Genomic DNA, 24695 nt, shown 5'->3' on the forward strand with positions numbered 1-24695 from the left:
ATAAGATCATGGCTGATCTGGTTGTGGGCTCAGCTCCACCTATCTGTCTTTTCCCTATAACCCTTAATTCCCCTACAGTGCAAAATCTATCTAACAGTGCCTTAAATATATTTAATGATGTAGTCTCTACTGCTTTCCTGGGCAGAGAATTCCACAGATTCACTACTCCCTGGGAAAAGCAGTTTCCCCTCATCTCCATCCTAAATCAATTTCCTTGAATCCTGAGGCTATGTCCCCCGGTTCTAGTCTCACCTAACAGTGGAAGCAACTTTCCTGCCTCTACCTTACCTATCCCTTTCATAATTTTATACGTTTCTATAATATCCCCTCTCATTCTTCTGAATTCCAGCAAGTATAGTCCCAGGCGACTCAATCTCTCTTCATAGGCTAACCCTTTCATCTCCAGAATCAACCTGGTGAACCTCCTCTGCATTGCCTACAAAGCCAGTATATCTTTCCTCAAGTAAGGAGACCAGAACTGCATGCAGTGCTCCAGGTGCAGCCTCATCGGTACCCTGTACAGTTGCAGCATAGCCTCCCTGCTCTTAAATTCAATCCCTCTCACAATGAAGGCCAACATTCCATTTGCCTTCTTGATAGCCTGTTGCTCCCGCAAACCAATGTTTTGCGATTCATGCACAAGCACTTCTAAGTCCCTCTGCACAACAGCATGTTGCAATCTTTCACCATTTAAATAATAATCTGATCTTCTATTTTGTCTTCTAAAGTGAATGACCTCGGATTTACCAACGTCGTAATCCATCTGCCAGACCCTTGCCCATTCACTTAGTCTATCTATATCTTTCTGCAGACTCTCCACATCCTCTGCACAATTTGCTTTTCCACTCAATTTAGTACAATCAGCAAACTTAGATACGTTACACTTGGTCCCCTCTTCCAAATCGTTAATGTACATTGTGAACAGATGCAGGGCCAGCACTGACCCCTGTGGCACCTCGCTCACCACTGATTGTTAACCAGGGAAATACCCATTTATCCCAACTCTCTGCCTTCTATTGGTTAACCAATTCTCTATCCATGCTAATACATTACCCCCAACTTCATGCATCCTTATCTTAAGGATAAGTCTTTTATGCGGCACCTTATCGAATGCCTTCTGGAAATCCAAGTATACAACATTCACTTGTTCCCCTCTATCCACTGCGCTCATTATATCCTCAAAGAACTCCAGTAAGTTTGTCAAACAGGACCTACCCTTCCTGAATCCATGTTATGTCTGCCTGATGGAACCACTTCTATCCAGATGTCTCGCTATTTCTTCCCTAATGATAGCTTCAAGAATTTCCCCTGACCACAGACGTTAAGCTAACTGGCCTATAGTTACCTGCCTTTTGTCTGCATCCATTTTTAAACAGTGGAGTGACATTCACTGTCTTCCAATCCACCAGGACCTGCCCAGAGTCCAGAGAATTTTGGTAAATTATCACAAATGCATCTACTATAACTTCTGCCATTTCTTTCAGAACCCTAGGATGCATCCCATCAGGACCAAGGGACTTGTCTACTTTTAGGCCCACTAGTTTGCTCATCACTACCTCTTTCATGACAGCGATTGTATCGAGGTCCTCACCTCCCATCGCATCCATAACATCTCTCTTTGGCACATTAGACGTGGCCTCCACCATGAAGACCGACACAAAGTAGTCATTCAAGGCCTCAGCCATTTCCACATTACCCAATAATAATTCCCCCTTCTCATCTTCCCAGGGACCTACATTCACTTTAGCCACCCGTTTACTATCTGTTTTTATATTTTGTGCTAGTTTACTTTCATAATCAATCTTCCCTTTCCTTATTGCTTGCTTAGTGGTCCTTTGTTGCTTTTCAAAGTTTTCCCAATTTTCCAGTTTCCCACAACTCTTGGTGACTTTGTATGCATGAGCTATTAGCTTGATGCCTTCTTTTACTTCCTTAGTTATCCAAGGCTGGCTCTCCCCACCCTTACTGTCCTTGATTTTAACTGGAATATACTTTTGTTGAGCACCATGAAATATCCCTTTGAAGGTCTTCCGCTGTTCCTCAACTGTCCCACTATTTAACCTATGTTTCCAGTCTACGCTAGCTAACTCCTCCCTCATCCCGTTGTAGTCTTCCTTGTTTAGGCATAATACACTGGTTTTAGATCGAACTATTGCACCCTCTATTTGTATGAGGACATTATTAATATCATCCAGAGTTTGGACCAAATAGAACACCAAGTGTTTTGATAAACTTGGAGTTAGGAAGAGGATGGGATTGTGTAGAGGAGGAGGCGAGTTCTTTCGTGGTCAATATTGTTTGAATTGATGAGGAAAAATAGTTCAATACTGCACCTGCATTGTTGATGTGAGAGTTATTGGCTCCATGTCTGGGACTCATGTTGGGTGATCCAGGGTAGCTACCTTGAGACTTAGGACTACGGGCACTGAAACAGCGCACTTCACTGTCTGTACCATTCACCATCTCCACAAACTGCCGACACCTACACAAATTAGTACAGCAATTGTTGAGCAAAATTATAAGAACAGGCAATATTGAAATAAAAAAAACAAAGCAATGAGTTTTGTAAAAATATCAAATGATTTTCAACTGCCAGCTGCCCTGATCACAAGTGAATGTTACGTAGTGATGCCATGAAGATAGGAATTCATCTTTGGACAGCCAACCTATGATGCCAATATAGGATGGAAGCTGCTTGCACATGCAAAACATGCTTCTAAACAGGTTGATAAACACTATTTACTGTTTTCAAGTAAAATTGGGCAGAATGTGATCAGTGGCCAGTAGTGAGCAGTCTAACTACATTCCTTAAAGGGACTGCTGGAGTCACCTTCAAAAAATGGCCTGGGTCAATGCTGTTTTTGGCCTATGGCATGCAGTCGCAGCTTAGACCCTATCCTTATGTACCACTCATCTTGAAGCTATACATCTACCAGTGAGTGGTGGATGTACCATCAACTTTGCTCTACATTTGGATGCAACAATGATCCTTCTCCCTTCCCAAATCCCCACTGAACATGCACTGTAAATTTGGTGTCAATGTTCTTACTTTAACATGAAGAGCAAGTTTGGGTTACGCTCCAGCAGTCCTGGATACAGTTGTTGCGTTGCTTCTATAGCTTCACCCACTCTTCCTGCTAAAACTAGCTTTTGTATTCCTGAAAGACAGAAGGAGATGTCTGCAATTACTAGCGAGTTCCAGCTTCACACTTGCCATTTTTATTTAAAAAGATACTCTTTTCAAAATATTAGAACATTCATGGCTCTGTTGAATTTCAGAAGAAGCATAATCAATAACAGAAACCACCATCTGAAACCAGTCCCAGATTAATTGTAACTGGAAATCTAGTTCAAAAAGGTTCTGTCCAAATCCCATCATCCAACATCCCAACGATGCCTGATTCACTCCAACAACTTCTACTAATCTTAGTGAAATATCATTGCAGGAAAGGGTTTCATAAACAATTGATTACTTTTGAGGTGAGCTTATCAGCTAAATAATGCCATGGAATTTTCTAGGCATGTCTAATCCAGCAGTGAATGCATTGATTTAATACCTCACCTTAAAGGCAGCAGTTCTAACAACAGAATTTAACCTCAGTATTCCTCTGAAGTACCAATGTTGATTATGTGCTCAAGTTTTGCAATGGCCTTTCAACACATAACCATTTTCCTCACAGCCAAGAACTCTACTACTGAGCCAGACTGACACAGGTTATAAAGTTTCTGCTTCCCTGTGCAAAATAACATGCTTCCCTGATTTACCACGTTCAATTTCAGTTTCTGTTTGTAGTATGATAGAAATAAAAGCAAAACTGCGTTTCTGTGCTTGCAAGGGGCAGACATTGCCTGGCAAATCATTGATATCAAACACAGAACTACTTTACATCTACAAAGCCAGATTGGAGCCAAATTATAAATTCATCATAGTACCATCAATTCAATAAGTCATAGCCCAGCAGGAAAGCATCATAGACGGCTGAACTGACATTTTGTGAAGGTTTTCTCTTTGAAGCATTCTAAAGATTATTAGCCAACTGCAGGTTTTAATAATCAGCTCAGCTTCGATGTTTAATCCTTCCTGTCACAACTCTGTTCTGGTGTGAACAAGGTAACTGCTGATTTAGTAGTTTCTAACACAGGACATCACCATATTCCACTTCATGTGGTTTCACTCATGCATGCATATACCGTACTCTTTATTCTTCCTTTTCACTCAGATATATGAACATCAAGAAAACATATTGAAACCATAATCATTAGTAGTGAATTGAAAGGGGTGGGTGAAATCAGTACCTGCTAACTTTCACTCGTAAGAGATAAATCAACTAACAAATCAATAGATTATTGGATTTTAAGATCTCTGGGGTTAGTACAGGAAAGGAGCTCTGAAGTAAAAGATCATCCATGATCATACTGAGTGAGGAGCAGGCATGAGGGATCAAAGGGCCTATTCAGCACCTTTTTTCTTATATAGGTACCATTCAAAGAAAAAGAGATATGTTGGCTGTTTCACATACAAGATATAATTTAGATTAAAATGTTTTTAATTTATTTATGGTATGTGAACATTGGCATTGTCAGCATTTACTATCCATCTCTAAGTGCTCCCAGAAGTTGATGGCTCATTAAGCCAGTTCAAGAGAAGTTAACAATCATATTGGTGAGTCTGGAGTTACATATAGGCCAAAATGGATAAGATTTCCTTTCTTGAATGACATGAGCAAACCAGATGAACTTTTATGACAATCTGGCAGTTTCATGGACTTTATTACTGGTACTAGCTTTTTATTTCAGACTAATTTAATTACTGAAATTTAAACTGCTAGCTGGAAACTGGGAATTGAACTCACGTTTTCCAGATAAATAATCCAAACCTCTGGATACTAGTAATTATTCCACAATACATAATAACCAAATTTATTCTTTTCACTCTCCCATTTTTTCTTCTACTACCATGAATACATTCATATCACAGTGCAAATTCATGGGTACCAACAGTACTTAGCGCAGTCGCCAACTGGTCATTTGTCACACATGGTACAGTATGTTTTCAGCTTGCAGCCCAGGTGTAAACTAGCAATACAAAGCTAAAGCTAAAGCCTACTATTGACTTTTAGAACATTTGGCCGATCTAAAATGCTTGTTTATCTACTGGGTGGAAACTGAAAATATGTGCATCAGCAGACTGTTCTATTGAAGGGGACACCAGAGGAATTATTTTCTGCCTCTTTCCTTGGAGTGCAGAGATCAACTCAAGTGATCCTTGGCTGACATTAGGAACCCATTTGATTTGAATGATGGTAGTGTTATACTGGGTATTGCTGTTAGCAATTGAGACAAGGGATTTAAAATGGAAGTTTCAAAATGTTACACAAAGATATTGCTGGCAGCCTTACGCTGTCTGTTTTTGATAGAGTTCTGTTCCTCTTGAATGGTCTGCCCTGTTGCTCTGGCAAAGGCAGTTGCTGTCGCACAGTACCCATGATGCACCAGGTAGGACGACACCAAGCTGCAAAACAAATTCTCACATAATGAGCTAGTTTAAATGTGGTACAAAACAATTGGATAACTCTCTATTTGTGATAAACAAGGAGCATAATTTCTTACTTTTGCAGCATTGTCTGCCATTCCCCTAATCTGTCTCCTATGGGGAATCGCTCAATTGTACCATGAATCTTTGCCCTCCACTCGCGCATGTAATCTTCAATGTCAAATACAAACGGCTGCTGCCCGAAGTTAGCATCTACTATTTCACCAGGTGTCTGAAGTCCCACTGTTGGGTACAAGTTAGGCTAAAAGACAAAAGAAGTAAAAAAAAAAGCAAAATGGAAAACTCCACGATTCAACAATGCAGTTGTGGCAATTAAATGCATTCTGTGGTCAGAGAAGATGTTCATGTTGTGCATTTCAACTTTAGAGGAAGTGAATTGTTCATCCCAGCCAATTTTCCTTTTCACTAACCTAACTTACTACCCATTTCTTTTTACCCTGCTACCCTTCTTTTCCTTAATTGATATCCTCAACTAAGTAAAGGCACCCTGTCTGTTCAAGTTAAAATCCCAGTACTTTAGCACTGTAGGTATTAGGCAGCAGACTGTTTATCATTTGAAACCATTCTTGCTTTTACTCAGTTATAGTTCTACAAATCTACTGCTTTTCTCTGAAATGTTCCATTCATGTGTGACATTTGAACATTGCAAAGATTTTGGTCAGTTCATGTATTTACACCGTATCTTCTTTACCTCTCATTGTGTACCCTTCCGTATTTATTCTTGCAGGCAACCAGTGAATAGACCACACTAATTGTTTGACACAGGTGAACTTCTGAGGCCCAAGACTGAGCTTCACAGAAGTTTTCTTTATTCTCTTATTGTCCCTATAGAAGACAAATCTGCTCTTGAGTACCCAATGCTGGCAGGAAATAACTTAGATAAAGAAACAGACAGTGTGTTTTATTTGGCTGAAACAGGATTCATTTGTGTGATTACTTCACTGCTGATATATAATGGGCAACTGGGAAAATGGAGGCTAAGCAATTAATCATCCAGGCACAAAACAAGCATATGTATGTTTCTGGTGATAAAGCAAAGACAGTTTTGGTTGGATGCAGATTCCATAATTAATTAGTGGCAAGTAATTGTGTTTCCTCAGTGTTTAAAACCTGCATTAACACACGGACATTACATATCTCAAAGAGCAACATGGTTGCAATTAAACAAAATAATGATAACCATTTGCTAGGCTTTAACTTGAGAATTCTCAGGCCTTGGGCTGAGTCATTTACACTAAATAATGAGCCTAACAGTGAAGAATTCAATTCCACATGGCAAGCACAAATTTCCTAAACTTTTTTTCTACAAGCACTCAAATCCTATGTCAGCTTCACAGTAACTTGGGCTGTAAATGCAATGCCTATGTGATGCAATGTCATATTGGCCAGGGGCTCCTACATTTGAATGCCAGGCTCCGCTGAATCTGATAATGAAGTGATTAGTCTCTATACCTGTTAAGAACGTTAAGGTGAAACTAAAAGGATTTCAAGCAGGGCTTCAGCTCATGATTTCCAATGAACTCTGCTGAAAAGTAAACTACTTCAATGTTGGGTGAGGACAGCACTAACTCAGCTCTAACTCCAGTATTAGATGCAGTTGCAAAGCTATTTTATGGGATGTAAATCCTTGGAGGATAGTGAAATTTTCAAATCATTAACCCAGATTTGTGTACAAATCATTAACAGCTAACTCTAAGTGTCATATCACTCATATCATGGAACACTGCATAATCTTGACATGATAATGCAATGCCATATATTATATAAAAAAGGGAATAGGATGATTAAAGGTGCCACTTAAGGACACACAAAACCATATTAATCTTTAACTGACACCTCCATATTACAATAAAGAACAATCACAATTGCAAATATTAATAAAATGAATGCCCATTTATAAATTATAATAACAGTTGCCTGAATTAAATGTTTACCAGCAAGACATTTCTGCCTTTACCTGTTGTGCGACATTACTACGGGGCAGGAATAAAAGCTAAAAGTACATGAAGTACTGTTATTATTTCCAAGCAGTAAAGAATTGCACCTCTTGTGGCCAAAGCAACAATAACCCAAACCAATATGTTATATTTGGATTTTAAGACTTTAAAAAAAAACAACAAAAACACAACCAGTCCCTTCTGTAACAATCGGCTCTGCCTTTTACAGGAATTTATTTTGATAAAGGCTTTCCGAGAACAAATTCAAGGAAGGAAATAAAACTGCAAATACTTACAGGCAGGTCCGTGAATGCTATTCCTGAAAAAAAAATCCAAAGACAAGAATCTATTAATAATTATTCAACTAATGCAATACCATGAAATCTGAAACATAAATTAGGATGTTCAAATTTTTGGGTTAAGAAAGCCTTTTTCAGGTTGAAACAGAAGACCACAAAGCAAATTGTTGTTGGCACTTTGGAGTGTGTGAGTTGCCAGCATACAGACTCTGCTGGTGATATTCTTCAATGTCATATGGCACACAATGCTTGCTTGATATCACTCATGTAAAATTCTACTATGCTTGGGAGACCAATGAGAAGACTGAAGCAGATCTTAATCAAAGAGTTCAGGCCTTCTTCCAGCATTAGTTAAAAAGTTCCACCCTCCTTGGACCGATACAGGTGAGTTTGCAGCCTCTTCTATGTGTACCCTTTTTAAAAAAGTTTATCCTTGTCTATTGTGCCTCTCCCCCTCCCCCCCCCCACCATAGACCTCAGTACTCTCCGGAATACTTACCTACCCATCCATCCATTCAGTCATTTACCTGACCCTATACACTTCTGTCCTGATCTAACCCACCATCATCTGCCTGTTCTGTCCCTCATTATTTCCTACTCATCATTGGCCCAATCATTCCCTTAACAGTCCATCAAAATATTCTGCTGAAATGCCTGAAGCCACCAAAGGAAAGTACACATGTTGCAGTTAGTACGCAATAAAATATAGGGACTCTTCAGTGGGCCAATCCCATGAATCACAGTGGGCCAGTTTTGGCCTGTGGGCCACAGTTTGGGCATCCGTGGTCGAGATTCTACATTGAAGAATTTACTACAATTGTTTTTGAGAACTCTGTCACAAGATGGCACTCTTGATCAATACACAGATCTTGCAATAACTAATCTCGACAATTGGCAGAGGCCCTTTTCACTTAGGTACGGACTACCAGCCTCTACATTTGATGTGTGCGCTTAAGCAAAAACTAACACTGTCTGTGCTAACTGCAAGAATTTCTTAGGAGCTTATCCTAGAGAAACTATGATGTTACTCAAACAAAACCATACACAAGAAGAAAGTTCACCCTCCACTTGTATGCAAGTCAATCCTGATGCAGTGGACAGGATACTACAATATCATGAGTAACAGCCTTACTTTCTGACTGATAAATATGCAAGTCTGTAATCTCGTGCTGCTGTCCCTCTGGAGTGGCCACCAAATGAGTGGTGACGGGAGGACTTAAAAACCTTCCCTTTGCAAGACTATTGCCTTCTTTTCACTCTGCAGACAGGATTCACAACACAATGGGTTAGAAGATTATGTGTGTATGGTTACATTGCATTTGCACTGTCTGGCACTAACGCTCTGTGCCTTACAGTTTAGAAATAATTACAAAAAACAATGATTCATGAGAGACCAATCAATATTTTACCAGATTATCCCAATATCTTTAATACTTCATGAAATTCCACAAAATGATGTGTAGAAGGTGGTCTGAAATAAAACAGAAAATGCTCGAAACACTCAGTAGATCAAGCAGCATCTACAGAAGCAGAGTTAACGTTTTGAGTCCAAGAATTTCCAAAGGGTCAGTGAACTGTAAACATTAAACTTTGTTTCCCTTTCCACAGATGTGCTTGACCTGCTGTGTGCTTCAAGCATTTTCCATTTGATTTCAGATTTCCAGCATCCACAATTTTTTCATTTTACCAAAGATGATTGTTTGGCCCATTGTACCAGAGTCTAAGATGCAGAGCCCAGATAAGGATACATTAATCCAGCTGAGGCCTAATCATTAATTTAACGCGATTCAGCATAACCTCCTTGTTTTAGTATGCCATGAACCAATTATAAAACTAAAGATTCCACATACTTCTTTAGCAGGCTTTTCATAAAGTCCGGCAAGCTTCAACTATATGTGGCTAGAAAATTCTAAAATCTGTCTGGAGTGTGGAGGAAAGGGAAAATATGGAAGGTGTTCGTTGTCTCTGCATTTTATTAAACTTTCTATTATACATAGTGAAATATTGGTGGAGATATAAAGTTACCTGAGCTTTTCTTTAGGGAGGAATAAAACTGGTGAAGACAAAAGCAATGTATTTTTTTGGGACTAAAGCTGCAGCAAAACACCACTGCAGGTTCTGCCAGTCTGTACATAGAGATGAAAAGGTCACATGGCACTAATCTTAAGAGCAGCTTGTTCTCCAGGAACCTAATCAATATTCCTCACATGGCCAATGCCATCAAAATTAGCAATGCCTTTCAGTTTTTCTTTTACAATTTGTGCAATCTCATGAAGCAGCTGCTATATTTGTTTATATGACTAACTGCACTTAATGCTTTGAAAAATGCAGTAGGATACCATATAAAATCTTTCATGTTTTTACATATCAGAGTTCAACATGATAAACACAGAAAACAATGCATTAAATACTAATGCAGATTGGTGCTTTTCTTGTAATAGGGCATTCAGGTGTTTAAAGGTTTATTCAACTGTCCTTACATTCTAAATTCAAGTTAAATACACTAAAAAAACCCTAAAAGTAATGTATGAGTGAAGCACTCGTCTCCTTAATTTATATATAATTGAGCACTAGTCACTTGTTATCTGTCAGCATTATTGCAGTACATTTGTTAAAATGCATACTACACAATTTGCTGTATATTCAAAATGGAAAAAAGTTATCTAAATCAGTTTCTTTCATGAGGTGACAGATAACCAAGCAAACAATAAAAATCAATTTAGGTATATTCAAATTATAGACAATCATAAACAGAGTAGATTGATATCATGAGAAATGTGCCCTGTTAAAAAATGGGTTAGTGAAGAATCTGAATATGATGCTTGCACCAAATGGGTGGGCAAACAACTCACTCCCACAACCAATACCAGCATTCATTCAGTTGCTAGGGGAAACTCAGTTGTACAAGATCAGCTATTCATTACTTAAATAGTTGTTCTACCTAATGTCAGTAGATGCCCTCATGAAATCTTATGATTCATGCCCAGAAAGATCACTTAACTACAACCCTTTTAAGTGACATACTGAATGGAAACACAGAAGGTCAACCATAGCAGAATTGTGAAGGATGACTGATTTATTGCACATAATGAAATAGACTTGCTAGGTTAATACCCTGTAATGATTAGTATTGAGTATTAAGTATTCTTAATATCTGTGTACTTAGAATATATTTTTCACGTTCACAAATATTCAAATATGGAATGCAATGCAAGCATGTTATGGCCAAGGTTTGGTATCTTTTACCATTTTATCTCCTCATGCATTTTCGAGGTTATCATGTTCACATAGATCACGTCCTGCCCTAATGAGCCCATTGTCACTAAATAGCTCCAACTTTCTTTCTGAGCCCTATATTAACTGATATTAGCTATTTCCTTTCTTGACCCCCTTCAATGCCATTTGACTCACTACCTGTTTGACAACAAGTACTGGAAGAGCAGAAATTTCCTTTCAATGAAATATTTGGAAACCAGAAGCCTTGATCTTGGTCCCTGGCACAAACTCATGTTCTAGTCAGTGATTCTTTCCTTCTTTCCAGCAAATGTTTGACACTGTACCAAATCATTTGCAATCTTGCTGTCTGCTTGACTCAAGGCTAAGCTTCTGGCTCCCTGACCCTCTCCATTATCAAGATATTACAGAATCCTAATATTGCCCTCCTCAGTTCTTGGCTATGCCCCAAGTTATGGTGTTTCCTTTCTAAACTTTCACAAGTCTCAAGGTTCCTATTCTATTTTAACTTGCTCTTTCGAACTTATTTCTCTTTAGTGGCTGCATGTCTTTATGTGGTTCATAAAGACATGCAGCCTTTATAAAATTATGCCTGACAATGAGGCACTAAGCTAGATTTTTACTGAGCTATATTAGAAGAACCAGACATGTGCAATAATTTGTTGTATTCAGAGGCCATCAGATAAGTGCTTGTACAAACACGTAAATATTTAAAAATTATACAGAGAAAGAACCAGTAATGAAATCATCGTATAAATAGCTCCGGTATGTATTTACCATCAGCAAAAGCAAAGCAGGCTGACTGGATTCATTTGATCATGAATTTCATATTTTACCCCCACCTCCATTCCGCTTTTTGAAATCTTCCATTTTCTTCTTATTCTTTTTAACCAGGTGAGTTCACAAGACAAGATCACAAGACAAAGGAGCAGAAGTAGACCATTCGGCCCATTGAGCCTGCTCCGAGTTCACCCTTGAAGCTCAGCATTTTGTACAATGTACTCTTATTGCTAGTTAGCAGGTAAAATTTAGTGCAGACAATAATAAATGAACATGAGAAGGAGAATAAATAAGTCATGTATGTACTGAGTGCTGAAATATCTCAAGCATGAAAAGCTCAGAAAGACTCGTGAGCTTTTGTAGACTCAATGCACAAAACATTTAATCATTGTGGAGAGGCAACCAATGAAAAAGTCACTGAAGCATTGAATTATACGGTCAAAATAATACAACCTAGGTCAGCAGAAATTGTAATCAAACTTGAAAATGTTCTGGTCAGATTGAACTGTGAATACTGTGTCCTATTCTGGTTGCTGAGGTACAAATGAGGTAACGAAGTACTGCAGGGAAAAGGCACAAGGTGAATTCATATTTGACAACCAAAAAGATAGGAGAAACTTGCAGATTTCCAGTTTGGAAAGAATGCGTCTGAAGGGATCTTATTGCCATACACAAGAAAGTTAAAAGTATGGTAAAAGTAAATAGAATCATATTTTAAGTTAATTTGTGACAGCAATTTGGAACTAATAAAATTTAAATTAAAGACTATCAGGAAATTCTCCTGAAAAATGTGGATGTGAAGCACCTGGAATCTTGCTGAGTATTGAAGTTAAAAATTTTTATGGGTGGATGAATTAAAATTATTGAAATTACTTCCTCCTCTGTAAATGATACCTGTTTGCTGAAATACAATTCCAGTCACCAGATGAAGCCATGCAAAAGCTACAGTGTAGTCTTTAGTGGTTCTTTGGATACAGTACAGTGACTGGAATAGGGTACAATGATAACAAAAACTTTAACTTCAATAAAAAGTACCAAATTCTTCAACAGAAAACCAAAAATGTTATGCTGAATTTCTGATTCAGGGGGAAAAGACAGCAAATGCCATATTACACTTTAGGAAACCAACCTGTTCAAACAACATTCTGAGCCATGTTGTATCTTTTTTCTTGTCCAAGAAAGGGACAGCAGTAAGCTGTTCAGCCCTTGAGCCTGTTTCACTAGTCAGTTAGATCATGGAAGATCTATTTCTTAATTCTATTTATTCACCATGGTTACATAACCCTGAATGATCTTGTCTAAAAAAATTTAAACTATGCTTTTATTGGTGATTTTTCTGTTTTTATTTCAGGAGCCACAGTACTTTCCTTTTGTTTAATAATAAGTTTGATAAGTTTAGATTAACAATGAAGAAGCCACAGGTTCCTCCAGAGGAGGCCTCTGCAGGTCTCTGGCAAATAGCAACATTACTTGACTAAAAAGACTCTATACTAGTTTTTGAGGAATGTTGAAGTGGTGGCTTTGCTTTGGAAGGTTAGACTTGTACCAAGGCTTTATGTGCTATATGATATTTCATATTTAGCCATCTAGTGCAGGCAGATACTTAGTCATTCAGATATGAACCAACTTCAACTGGGATTCAAATGTAGCCACACCTATTACTGTTTCAATTTACCAGCTCCACCAATAACCTCTGATCTAATTCTGGCCTCTCGATCATCCTTGATTTTGTCATTAGCCCCGGTATCTCTTTGTGTGGCTCACCATCAAAGCTGTTTGATAACACACCTCTGAGGTGTCTTATGATGTTTTAAGAGCATACGAAATAATAAGAATGAAGTCATTCGGCCACTCACACGTTCAGTTATTCGATAACATCACGGCTGATCCTAATTTCAAGTCTACTTTCCTGTCCTCTCCCCCTAAACCTCGATTCCCTGACTGATTCTCTCAGGTTTACACATATTCATGGATTTAGTCTCTACAACTTTCTGGGGCAATGAATTTCAGAACAAAATGTAAGCCTTTGAGAAGAAGAAATTAATTCTTCATCTCAATCCTTAATGGGCACTTCCTCAATCTGAGACCATGCCCTCTGGTCATAGACTCTCCCACAAGGGGAAGAATCCTCCCAGCATTTACTCTCTCAAGGCCACTTCAATAAGGTTGCCTAATTCTTCTAACCTCAACTAAATGCACCGCCAATCTGTTCAACCCTTCTTTACAACTTCTCTGAACTGCCTCCTATGGTAATATGTCTTTCTTTAAATAAGCAAACCAAAACTCTTCACAAAACTCTGGATGTAGCCTCACTGGTGCCTTGTACAGTTTCTATCCTCGAAATTCCCTGAAATAAAAGCCAACAATCCATTACCTTCTGTACCCGCATGCTACTTTTACATGTTTCATGTATGAAGATCCACAAATTCCTTTTGTGGTGCAATTTTCTGCAATTGTTCACCATTTAAATAATCTGTTTTACCACTTTTCCTTCAAGTGACAACTTCACACATTGTCACATCATACCCCATTTTCTAATCTTTGACCAGTCACACAATTTCTCTTTGTATTCTCTTTGTATGCTTCTCGCAACCTGCCTTCCCATCTATTCTAGAATCATAGAAACGTACAGCACAGAAACAGGCTCTCTCAGCCCACCTCATACAAGCCGACTGTGATTCCTATCTATGCTAATCCCATTTGCCTACATTAGGCCAGTATCCCTCTACACCCTTCTTGTCCAAGTACCTATCCAAATACCTTTTAAATGTTGTAATTGTATCAGACTCCACCACCTTCTCTGCCAGCTTGTTCCAGACATTCACCACCCTCTCTGAATTTGGAAAGGGTTGAATTATAGCTATAATTTGTTCTGTGTCAATAGCTCAAAATAATACACCTCCTAAAAAAGGTTTTGAAAATTTATTGATTAATTTTGTAGACCGTTAAAATTTGTTCTCGTAATCATTTGTGGTTTGCAATTCCAGATTGATGCTATCCATTTATTAAGAATCAGTACAGGAAGTCCCCGGGTTACGAATGAGTTCCGTTTTTGAGACTGTTTGTAACCCGATTTTGTATGTAACTCGGAACAGTGTCCGCGCATGCGCACTTTGGCCAGGGATCGCGGCCGCGCATGCGCACTCGGGCAGGGGATCGTGGCCGCACATGGCCCCAGCCGCACATACACACCTGGCCCAGGGTTCCCCGGCCGCATATGCGCACTTGGCCTGGGGTTGGGCCAAAGAAGGTGTACCGCCACCGTGGTAGGATCGGGGGCTGGGCCCGCTTAGGAACCGACCACGAAGGTCGGTTTTGTAAGTACGGGCGTTCGTAAGTCGGGGACTTCCTGTACACAAGCAATTAGACAGTGAGGCATGTTTCTATACACAACAAAACACGTGACGATATATAATTGTTACCATTGGAAGAGGAGCAGGTTGTTCAACCTCCCAAGTTTGTTTTGCCTTTCAATGATTTTTCATCGTTTTCAAATTTCACTACAGTACATTTGCTTCCTTCTTATCCATGCTAAAACACCACGAGCTCTTATCTTGCGAAGTAACCTTGTTTGGAGTCTTGCCAAACCGCTTTTGAAAATCCAAATATATTACTTCTGCTGGGTCCCCTCTATCCACACTAGCTGATATTCTGTCAAAGAGCTTCAATAAATTCATCAGAGATGATTTCCCCTCCATGAAATCTTGCTGAATCTGCTTACTTTAATTTTGACTTTCCAAATGCTCCACAATTACCGGCATAATAAATGATTCTCACATTTTTCTAGTCATAGACATTAAGCTAATAATTACCCACATTTTCGTCTCCCACTCTTTTTCAACAAGGGTATCACACTGGAAGTTTTCTATTCCTCTGGTACTTCTCCAGAACTTTAGAAGATTACAATAATTGTATCCACTACCTGTACAGCCACTTCTTTTAGGATCCTAGGATGCAAACCATCAGGTCCTGGAGCTGTATTGGATTTTAGCCTCATTAGTTTGCCCAGTACTAATTCCCTAGTGATGGTGATGGTATTTAATTGCTCCCCATTATTTTTTAAAGCATTAATGGAATCTTTGTCATATCATTTACTGTAAACACTCATGCAAAATGTGTTTAACATCTCTGCTATTTCCTTGTTCCCCAGGCTCATTCTCTCAGGGCCTTTCCCTTCCCTTTTACATCCTTAAAGAAGCTCTTATTATCAGTTTTATACTTTTCACCAGCTTACTCTCATTGTTCCTTTTTTGTTAAGTATCTGCTGGATTCTGAATTTGAGCCAACTACTAACTTTTGCATTTCCTCTTTCAACCTAATAGCCTCCTTAATTTCCTTGATTAGCCATAGTTGGTTATTCTCTAGTTCCTTTAGAACTTCTCCTCATTTGGATATATTTTTGTTGGGAATCATGAACTATCTTCTTAAATGTCTTCCACTGCTTGTCTATTACCCCAGCTCACTTTGGCCAACTCTCTCCTCATTCCTTTGTATTTCCCTTTAAGTATAACCCAAGTTTTTCACTCTTAAGCTGAATGCTAAATTCTATCGTGCTGAAATCACTACTTCCTAGGGGATCTTTTACTTTGAGGTCATTTATTAAACCTGTCTCATTACCCATTACCAGATGCAGAAAAAAATCCCATTTCCTAAGCAGCTCCATAATGCCCTAGAAAATCATCCCCAGCGCTTCATTCATTCTTGTGGCTATCATGTTCAATTTGACTATCCCAATCTACACAAATTCACCCACGATTAATGCACTATTCATTTTACATGCCACCATTATTTCTTGACTTGTATTCTTTTCCTAGCTACTCTTTTATTCCCACCCATATTGTGAGCCCAGAATCATCTCTGTCAAGTGTACTAAATTCATCTCTTATTAACAGATCAACCTTATCACCTTTTCCTTCTAGCATGTCCTTCTTAAAAGTCAAATATTGCGTTCCCAGCTCCTTGTAACAATGTTTCTGTAATGGCTATCAAACTATAACTATTTAACTCCACTTGTGCTGTTAGTTCATTGACTTTGTTTCCAGTTCTGTATGCATTTAGATATAGAGTTATTCATTTTGTATTTTTTACCAGAATTCATTCCTTTAACACCATCTTTGAGTCTATTGCGGTTCTATTTACTTCTTGCTCTTTCTCTCCTACTTTCACTTATTATTTTTCTGTTTTTTTATTTCTGTCTTTGTTTCCCCCTCCTCCAACTCCCTGCCAAACTAAATTTAAACCATCCCCAACACCACAAGCAAACAAACCCACAAGATTATCAGTCCTCATCCTGACTGGGTGTAACCAGAAATCTAAATCCCACTCTCTAGATACATCCTCCTGTTTCTGCTCTTGCCAATGCATGGCACTAGAAGTAACCCTGAATTACTATCTTTGAGGCCCTGCTTTTCAACTTATGGCTTAACTGCCTATTCAGCCTGAAGGACATCATCTGTTTTTATTTTAGGCATGTCATTGGTACCAATATGTGTCATGACCTTCCTGTCCTGCAAGCACTCAGCGTCATCTTTCTAGCACCAAGGAAGCAACATATCATCCTGGAATGTGGCTGCAGAAACACCTAACTGTACCACTTACAGCTGAATCCCCTATTGCTATGGTTGTCCCTCTCTTTTTCCTCCCTTCCTGTGCAGCTGAGCCACTTGGGGTGCTACAGACTTGGCTCTTATCACATTCCCTTGAGAAGCCATCGCCCCAAAGAGTATCCACAACAGTACATCTGTTTGGGAGAAGTATGGCCCCAAAGGAATCCTGTATTATGTGCCTTCTTCTACTCTGCCTGGAGTCACCAATTCCTTTCTGCCAGTGCCGGCTTAACCTGGGGCCTGACCTCCTCCCTAAATATATTATCCTGAGAGACCTCAGCCTCATGGAAGCTCCACAGTTCCAACACTGAAACATGGACTTCCACTTGCTGTAGCTAGACACTCCTTCAACACGTTTTGCTACATTAAAGATCGTATAGAAATAGAAGTTACAGAATATATGCAGTAAGTAAACACAATGCTATTTTTGAATCATGAAGTAAACAAACAATTTGAAGTTATTCATCCACGATCCAGTGAAAAATAAACATTTATAAAATCAATCCTTTGTTCGAACTCGATTTCTGGATGCTTAGGACATCAATTTCCCACCTATTAAAAAGTTCCTGTCAGGGAGCTAGAGTAATGAAGTAAAAACAAAAATGCAGATATGGTAGTTTAAATATTAGCCGTCTTAAAGCCCTGGTTGAAATTTATAAGTTTTAAGATTTGGTAATGCACATCTGCATTAGGTGATTTATAGCAATGCATGCACAAAATTAGGATTTGAAACATTTCTCATTTAACAACATCCAATTCATTAATGTGGTTCTATTTCTTAATTTTAAACTAACATTTGCAGTGATTTTTTTATTAGCTCTGGCTGAATTGGGACAAAGTTATGATTCAAGCTGTTGGATTTATCACCTGTAATATTCGAAATCTGTTAATGTCCTGATTTTCTTTAGCACAGTTTACATTGATTTCTAATGAAAAATGAGTACTCACACCCGCCAGCTACTATAAATAAAATATCCTTGACTACAGCTAGCAGTATTGAAACAGTAATTTTAATGGAAACTCTTGAGCTGAGACCAGGTTGCACTTTAAAGGGTATTTCTGTTATTAAATCTCTATGCAGGTAGAAATATGTTTTTGCCATTGGGGCACAGCAAGTTAATTTTCCTTAATCCACAGATGTGTTATTTCTTTAGCTGGCTGAAATAAATTGTTTGGAAATGGGAAAAATCACTATTTTAGCCTTTCTGCACTACACTCCACTTTCTCATTCAACTGCTGGTAACAATGATGCAGAGCCTAAAGTACCTTCTGCTTGTGTGATCTTTGGACTACATATCTATAAATATATCGCACTCAGATGCCAACTGAGATTAAAAAAAACAACCAAGCCTAATTTTTTCTCTTTACTAAGCAAGATCTGCAGAACTAGTAAGAATTAGTACACCACTTAACTTTGAGAGCACATCAGATTCTTATTGATATTCCCTTCATTTAAAGATGATAACTACCATTGTTTACTGATAGATCTTAAGGTAATCCAGTAACCCAATCCTACAGCTGCAGATCCATCCAAAGGAACTGTGGATGTTTTCATATGGAAGAGCTGCCTGCTGGTTGGAGTTTCTTTCACTTTCCTATCGGCATTCTTTCTTTTTGGCTTCAAGGGCACAACATTTCTCTCCAAAACAATCTCCACTTGGAAGCACAATATTATTTAGCTACCCAAGTTTCACAATCATAAATATTTATGGATGTTATATCTGTACACTTAAAAACTAACGCAGGAGACCATGAATGGCATAAAGGAGCAGGGGTTACAGCAGATCTTCTCTATTCCCTCCTTCCCCAAACCCAACAGTACTACATCTATCGCTATCTAGGATGAGATTAGTTTAGCACATATTGGAGATTGATCCTGGTACTTTCCAGGCCAAAGTACTTTGGTATATCACATGATACACATGGCCATTGAACCACTGGAGCATAATCAGAATTTGATTTTATAAAGTAGACAAGGTGACATCAAATAAAAACTCAAATTTTTCCAAGAGAATTTAATAAGGAACGTGTACCATGAAGAGAATGAAAGGGAAATCGCAGCCTCAAGAATCTTTTGAATTGTGATGTAAACATCCTGTGCATGAGCTCCCTAATCACAATTTATTCCAGCAAGTGTCAGCTTACCTAAACTGTGGCCATTCTTTGTGTAGAAGCAGGTATTGTTTATGAGGTTAACGCAGCAACCAATGACATCTCCAGTGGTGAAAGTGGGACCATATGGTTGTCCTGTACCTGAAGAGCAGAAGGAATGTCCATCGTCTCCATGGTAACCATATGAATGTTTGTCCCAACCTGCAAAACATGGAAAAGAGGAAAGAAAGAGTTGAAATTAGTTTCCATTAAACCAACAAGATTGGAGAAAAAAATCTTGTTACTATTAATAATGGCCACTTTATTCAGAGCAGCAAGCAGGAGTTGGCTCTCCATTAAAAGAAGAAACTGTCCATCAATGTAAATAATGCAAAAGAAAACCAGAATTTTTACAGATTTATTTAAAAAGGAAAATAAATCAATATGACCACTATTTTTCAACACAAGCTCAGCATTAGACCTCTGAATTTTGCAGTTCTGTCCATTTCTGTTACACTATGCCAGAACTACTTTAGATGTCATAATGGCTGAGGAAAACCTTTAATTGTCCAGGAAATTCACCTGAAGAAAGGTGATAGACTAGTTATATTTGCATATTTAAAAAAAAAATTTATTTACAGCGTGGTAGCAGGCCTTCCGGCCCAATGAGTCTGCACCGCCCATTTTAAACCCAAATTAACCTACCCGTACGTCTTTGGGGTCTTAAGACAACCCAATATTTGAAAATCAAACAACTGCAGTGGCTGGAAATTTGAAATTAAAACAGAAAATGATGGAAACACTCAGCAAGTCAGGCAGTATCCTTGGAAAGAGAAACCATTAACGTTTCAGGTTGAAAATCCTTCATCAGAGCAGAGAAGGAGAGAAAAACAAGTCAGATTTAACATGCAGAGAGAGTAGGGAGCAATTTCATGAAACACTAAAAGTTATCATTTTCCTTTCATTCACTCAGTTCTACCCTAGACTACATAATGGTATTTTGCACATCATCCATTATAAACATGTCCCAATCATATGAGAATTTTTAACTGAATACAGCAGGTACACAATGTACTCTTCTAAAAAGGAATACTTGAAGCATGAATGACATTGCATAAAAAAAACCTAGGCTATTTCAAATGTCAGCTGTCACGCAGTTAATAACATTCTTGTGTCTTTAGTCAGGAGAATGATTCCAGTCTCATTCCAGTGATTTGGGCACAAAAGTCTGGACTGATGTTCCAGTGCAGTACTGAGGAAGCACTACGCTATTGGATACGAGAAATTAAATCAAGACTCGTTCTCCTGGGTGCACAATATAAACCTGCTGAGTTCCTCCAGCACTTTTTTTGTGTATTGTGTATAAATCCCATAGCATTAGTTTAAGGAAGGTAATATTTTGGTGAAAGGCCAATATTTATCTCCCAATCAAAATCATTAAAAAAATTGAGTGGCCATCATGACATTGTTGCTTGTTAGGGCTTACAATGCACAAATTGACTGCCATATTTCCTACATTACAACAGTGACCATAGTTCCAAACATATTTCATTGACTGTAAAGTAGAAGTCTTTTTCTCAAGGCTTGATTATCAGTTCTTTCTCCTCATTCCATCTAGAAACAAAGTTGTAAAAGTATATGTTGTAAAAACACCCGACTGCATCACTCAGGCTTTTGTCACTGAAAACAGAAAAAATGCATCCAACTTCTGGTCTTGGTTGTATCATGAAATTCTGTAATCTTGCTTGATAATAACTCCTTAATTGAGCTAATGACATAACTGTATATATTTTATTTTATAAACTATGTTGACAATGATTCTTAAAGATTTCATGCAAATATGTTAATAACTGTGGTCATGAGTGAGAAAACAAAACAGTATGATTATTTAAAAGTTTGAAAGTTCTCCAGTGATCTATTTGTATAACAAATACGATATGGATACTCTGCCTAATTGACTGTCATGCTCAGTATTTGCAAACCAATTTATCCCACTATCAATAGGGAAGTCACCAGCAGTAATTAAAAACAGCTTTAAAACAAAAGGTCAATTTCAATCAGTACCGCATGTTCAAAAATCAAATCTACATTTGATTCACATCCAGATTCAACAGCGGGAAGATGATAACCCAGTAAATATCACCCATGCTCATCAGCCATCTATTAAATGCTAAGCTGAAAATACTCCCATCACTTCATAAAAAGATTAAAGAACACAACAATCCTGCCAAAATAGAGCTTTATTGAGTCTGTCAGTAGTGATATCGGAGGCATGTATTTCACCTTCTTCAACATTAATTTCATTCTGGCATGAGCTACCTGCATAGCTCTAGCATCCAGCAACAGTGGTGCCATCAAGTAAATTGAGCAGCCAATCACAATGATGAAATCTCCCATACAGCAAATCAAGAAGTGAAAAAGTTCTTTATTTTACCTAACTTTCACAAAGTTCATGAGAGTAAAAAGATCAGTACATGTACATTAGTTTATATCAGAAGCCAAAATCGCATAAACAAAAATATTTTTAAATACCAAGGTGTAACTATGTAACAATATACAAAATTATCCCGACAACCTTTTTTAGTCCTGAAAACCTTTTTTAAATCTATGGAGTCTAATTCCCTCAGAATGATTAATTTCAAATTCATTTTATGTGAGGACTTCATGGAACTGTAGGATATCACTCACAGCAATCTCTGGATTTACACATTTAACAACAGTCTTCACAATTTGCAGTCAGTGATAAAGTGATGTGCTCTGAAAATATCAAGTTCGACCACATAGTCTTTTGATTCAGAAGGCAATCTGTTTCCAACTCAGCTAAACAGGAATTCAAGCTTGAATATCTAAGAGCAATAATTAATTGCAACAGCAAGTCTATTGGGTATATTAGGGCTCACTTAGTTGTACAGTTCTAGTCCAGGTGTTCATATCTGAAGAACCACATGTATGCATCACCCGTCCATTTAATTGAAGATAAACATTGTCACAAATAAAAGGGGCTAAGCAGACAGCCGCTCCCGTGTACTTATAAAAGGCAACAAAGGCACACGAGTTATGAGCTAATGAGTGGACTAATAATTGTCAGCCTCCTATAATAGATCCGAAATACTGTACAGTACTTGTTAGCTAGAATAAACTGAACATATTAGTGTAGACACAGTGTACAAAGAGTCTAGTCACAAGATGATGAAAGGTGTCTGATTACACAGTCCAATACAAACACTCTTCACAGTTAGCTAAATATATCTCCTGACCAAATTAGTACTTATTAGCTGCAGCAATGGAGCTCTGCTGCAGTGTGACATTAATAAAACCTTCCCATGCCCTTATACTCCACTCGATACCACTACATGTCAACAAATTCACTGACGACAGAGAGAGCTAAGGAAGCATTGCATTCCAGTCCAGGTCCACATTTCGTCCATCAACAATATAGCACTGTAAGAAGCTGGCTGAGGCTCCCTTATTACTATAGAATTATAAAAATTCAAATTCACGAAAAGCAGCCCACTTTAAATCATGTTCTCAGGCTCACCTATAGCAGGTTGACATTCTTTTGAGGCAGTTCCTCAGGATTGAGGATGACTTGGTTCCACTCCAGTTCAGTGGATCACAGACCAGAGATTCCCACCTGTCAGTGAGGATGCTACAATTCCTCCAAGGAATCTATGAGACGATTCTTGAATTGCTCCCTCTGCCCACATGATACTCGGAATAGTGTTGCTGTCAGGAATCTGGTATTGGGCAAATGAGCAACATGGTCTACCTGTCGGAGATGACTGTGTATAATCTGGGCCTCAAAGCTGGGATGTTGGCCTGGGAGAGCTCCCTGGCTGCTGTTCACTTATTCTGCCAGTGGACCATGGGAATATTATGGAGACAGCTTGGTCATATTTCTCCAGTTCTTTGAGGTGATTGTTGTAGGTATTCCATGCTTCAGAAGTGTCACCTTGGTTTGCAGGTAAGTGTAAGGCACATTCTCTGGTATGCTTCAGGAAAACAAATCAATCATAACTTGAAGCTTAGCCACCAAATATGCACATATGTGAGTGTCTTCTGTCAACTTCGGCTCATTAAATGAAGTTGGAGTAACCTTAGTTCTGGAGATGACATGGTCGAGTAGTTTCCCATTGGTCCTGTTCCACTCCCCTCATTTCATTCTGCCTGTTGAAGGTGGTGCAGCATTGCAGCAAAAATTATTGAGTAGAGCACTGGGGCAATGATACAGCCTTGAACGAAACCTGCAGATTAAAATCACAGCTTGCACACCATGTTACAGGCAAAGAATAAAGATGAATTTCTGCTGTCAGTCAAATTTGAGAAGGATGCTCCACAATCCTTCTCAACTGATGGAATCAAGGCTTTCATGAAGTCAAAAAGGTTATGTGAGGTCAATGGTCTACTGGGCAACAGTGATACCCATCCTCCCATACATTTCTGAGACAGAAAATACCCACAGCAAGCATTTCAAAGCACTAGAGATTGACCAACAGTGCTGCCTCCTCAATATCCTCCCAATCCACTATGGCTGAAACTGTTACATGCATTTTCATTGGAGTTGATGAGGTGGGAAAATATTGTCCATTACACCTCTAGGTGGACAGAATCCACACTGCAATTTGGGCAGGAGCTCTTTGATTACTGGGAGGATATGGCTGACGAGGAATCTGGTAACGGCTCTCGCTCTGGATGGTATCAGGAAGATTCCTCTGTAGTTATCACAATTGAATTTGTACCTTTTCTTGAAGATGGTCACAATTATCGTACCTCTGATGTTCACTTCCTTTTCCCAGATTGTTGTAAGGTTACAAATTTGTGACCAAAGTTCCTCTGAACTAGGTTGCAGAATTTCAGCAGGTATATTGTCTATAAGGTTTATTTTTGAGTCAGCATATGACTGTCAGGTTTGGCAGCGAAGGTAGGCTGGGTATTTTGCTGTGGAATGGATTCAATGATGCTCAAGGTTGATGGATTCTTTAAAGTGTCCTTTCCAACAGGCATTGACTGACAATATGTCTTTGAAAAGTTCATCTCGTTTTGACTCTCAGCAATGGCAAGCCTTCAGATGCTGGGGTCACAGACAGAACAACAGCAAAGAAGAATTTTCACACATCAGAGTTATCGATGAATTGCTAGACTTCCTGCTCTCTCTCCTGTTCTGTAGTGGGTCTTCACCCTCTGGGCAGCTAAA

The 24695-nt window shown here is 38.6% G+C and overlaps 1 protein-coding gene across 2 annotated transcripts in view; it reads right to left on the reverse strand.

The window, feature by feature from the left end:
• Positions 1 to 24695, reverse strand: part of ranbp10 (RAN binding protein 10) — a 97425-nt gene that overhangs the window by 17552 nt on the left and 55178 nt on the right. The window contains exons 4-9 of one of the 2 annotated variants that reach the window (XM_052028128.1): positions 19556 to 19723; positions 7788 to 7810; positions 5611 to 5795; positions 5400 to 5539; positions 3050 to 3158; positions 2334 to 2482 (exon numbers count right to left, since the gene is read on the reverse strand). In XM_052028128.1, coding sequence (XP_051884088.1) covers positions 2334 to 2482; positions 3050 to 3158; positions 5400 to 5539; positions 5611 to 5795; positions 7788 to 7810; positions 19556 to 19723 — 774 coding nt within the window. The remainder of the gene's footprint in view (positions 1 to 2333; positions 2483 to 3049; positions 3159 to 5399; positions 5540 to 5610; positions 5796 to 7787; positions 7811 to 19555; positions 19724 to 24695) is intronic. The other variant, XM_052028127.1, reaches the window with a different exon arrangement.

This window comes from Pristis pectinata, chromosome 13 (genome assembly GCF_009764475.1).
Source record: "Pristis pectinata isolate sPriPec2 chromosome 13, sPriPec2.1.pri, whole genome shotgun sequence".
NCBI classification, from domain to species: Eukaryota; Metazoa; Chordata; class Chondrichthyes; order Rhinopristiformes; family Pristidae; genus Pristis; species Pristis pectinata.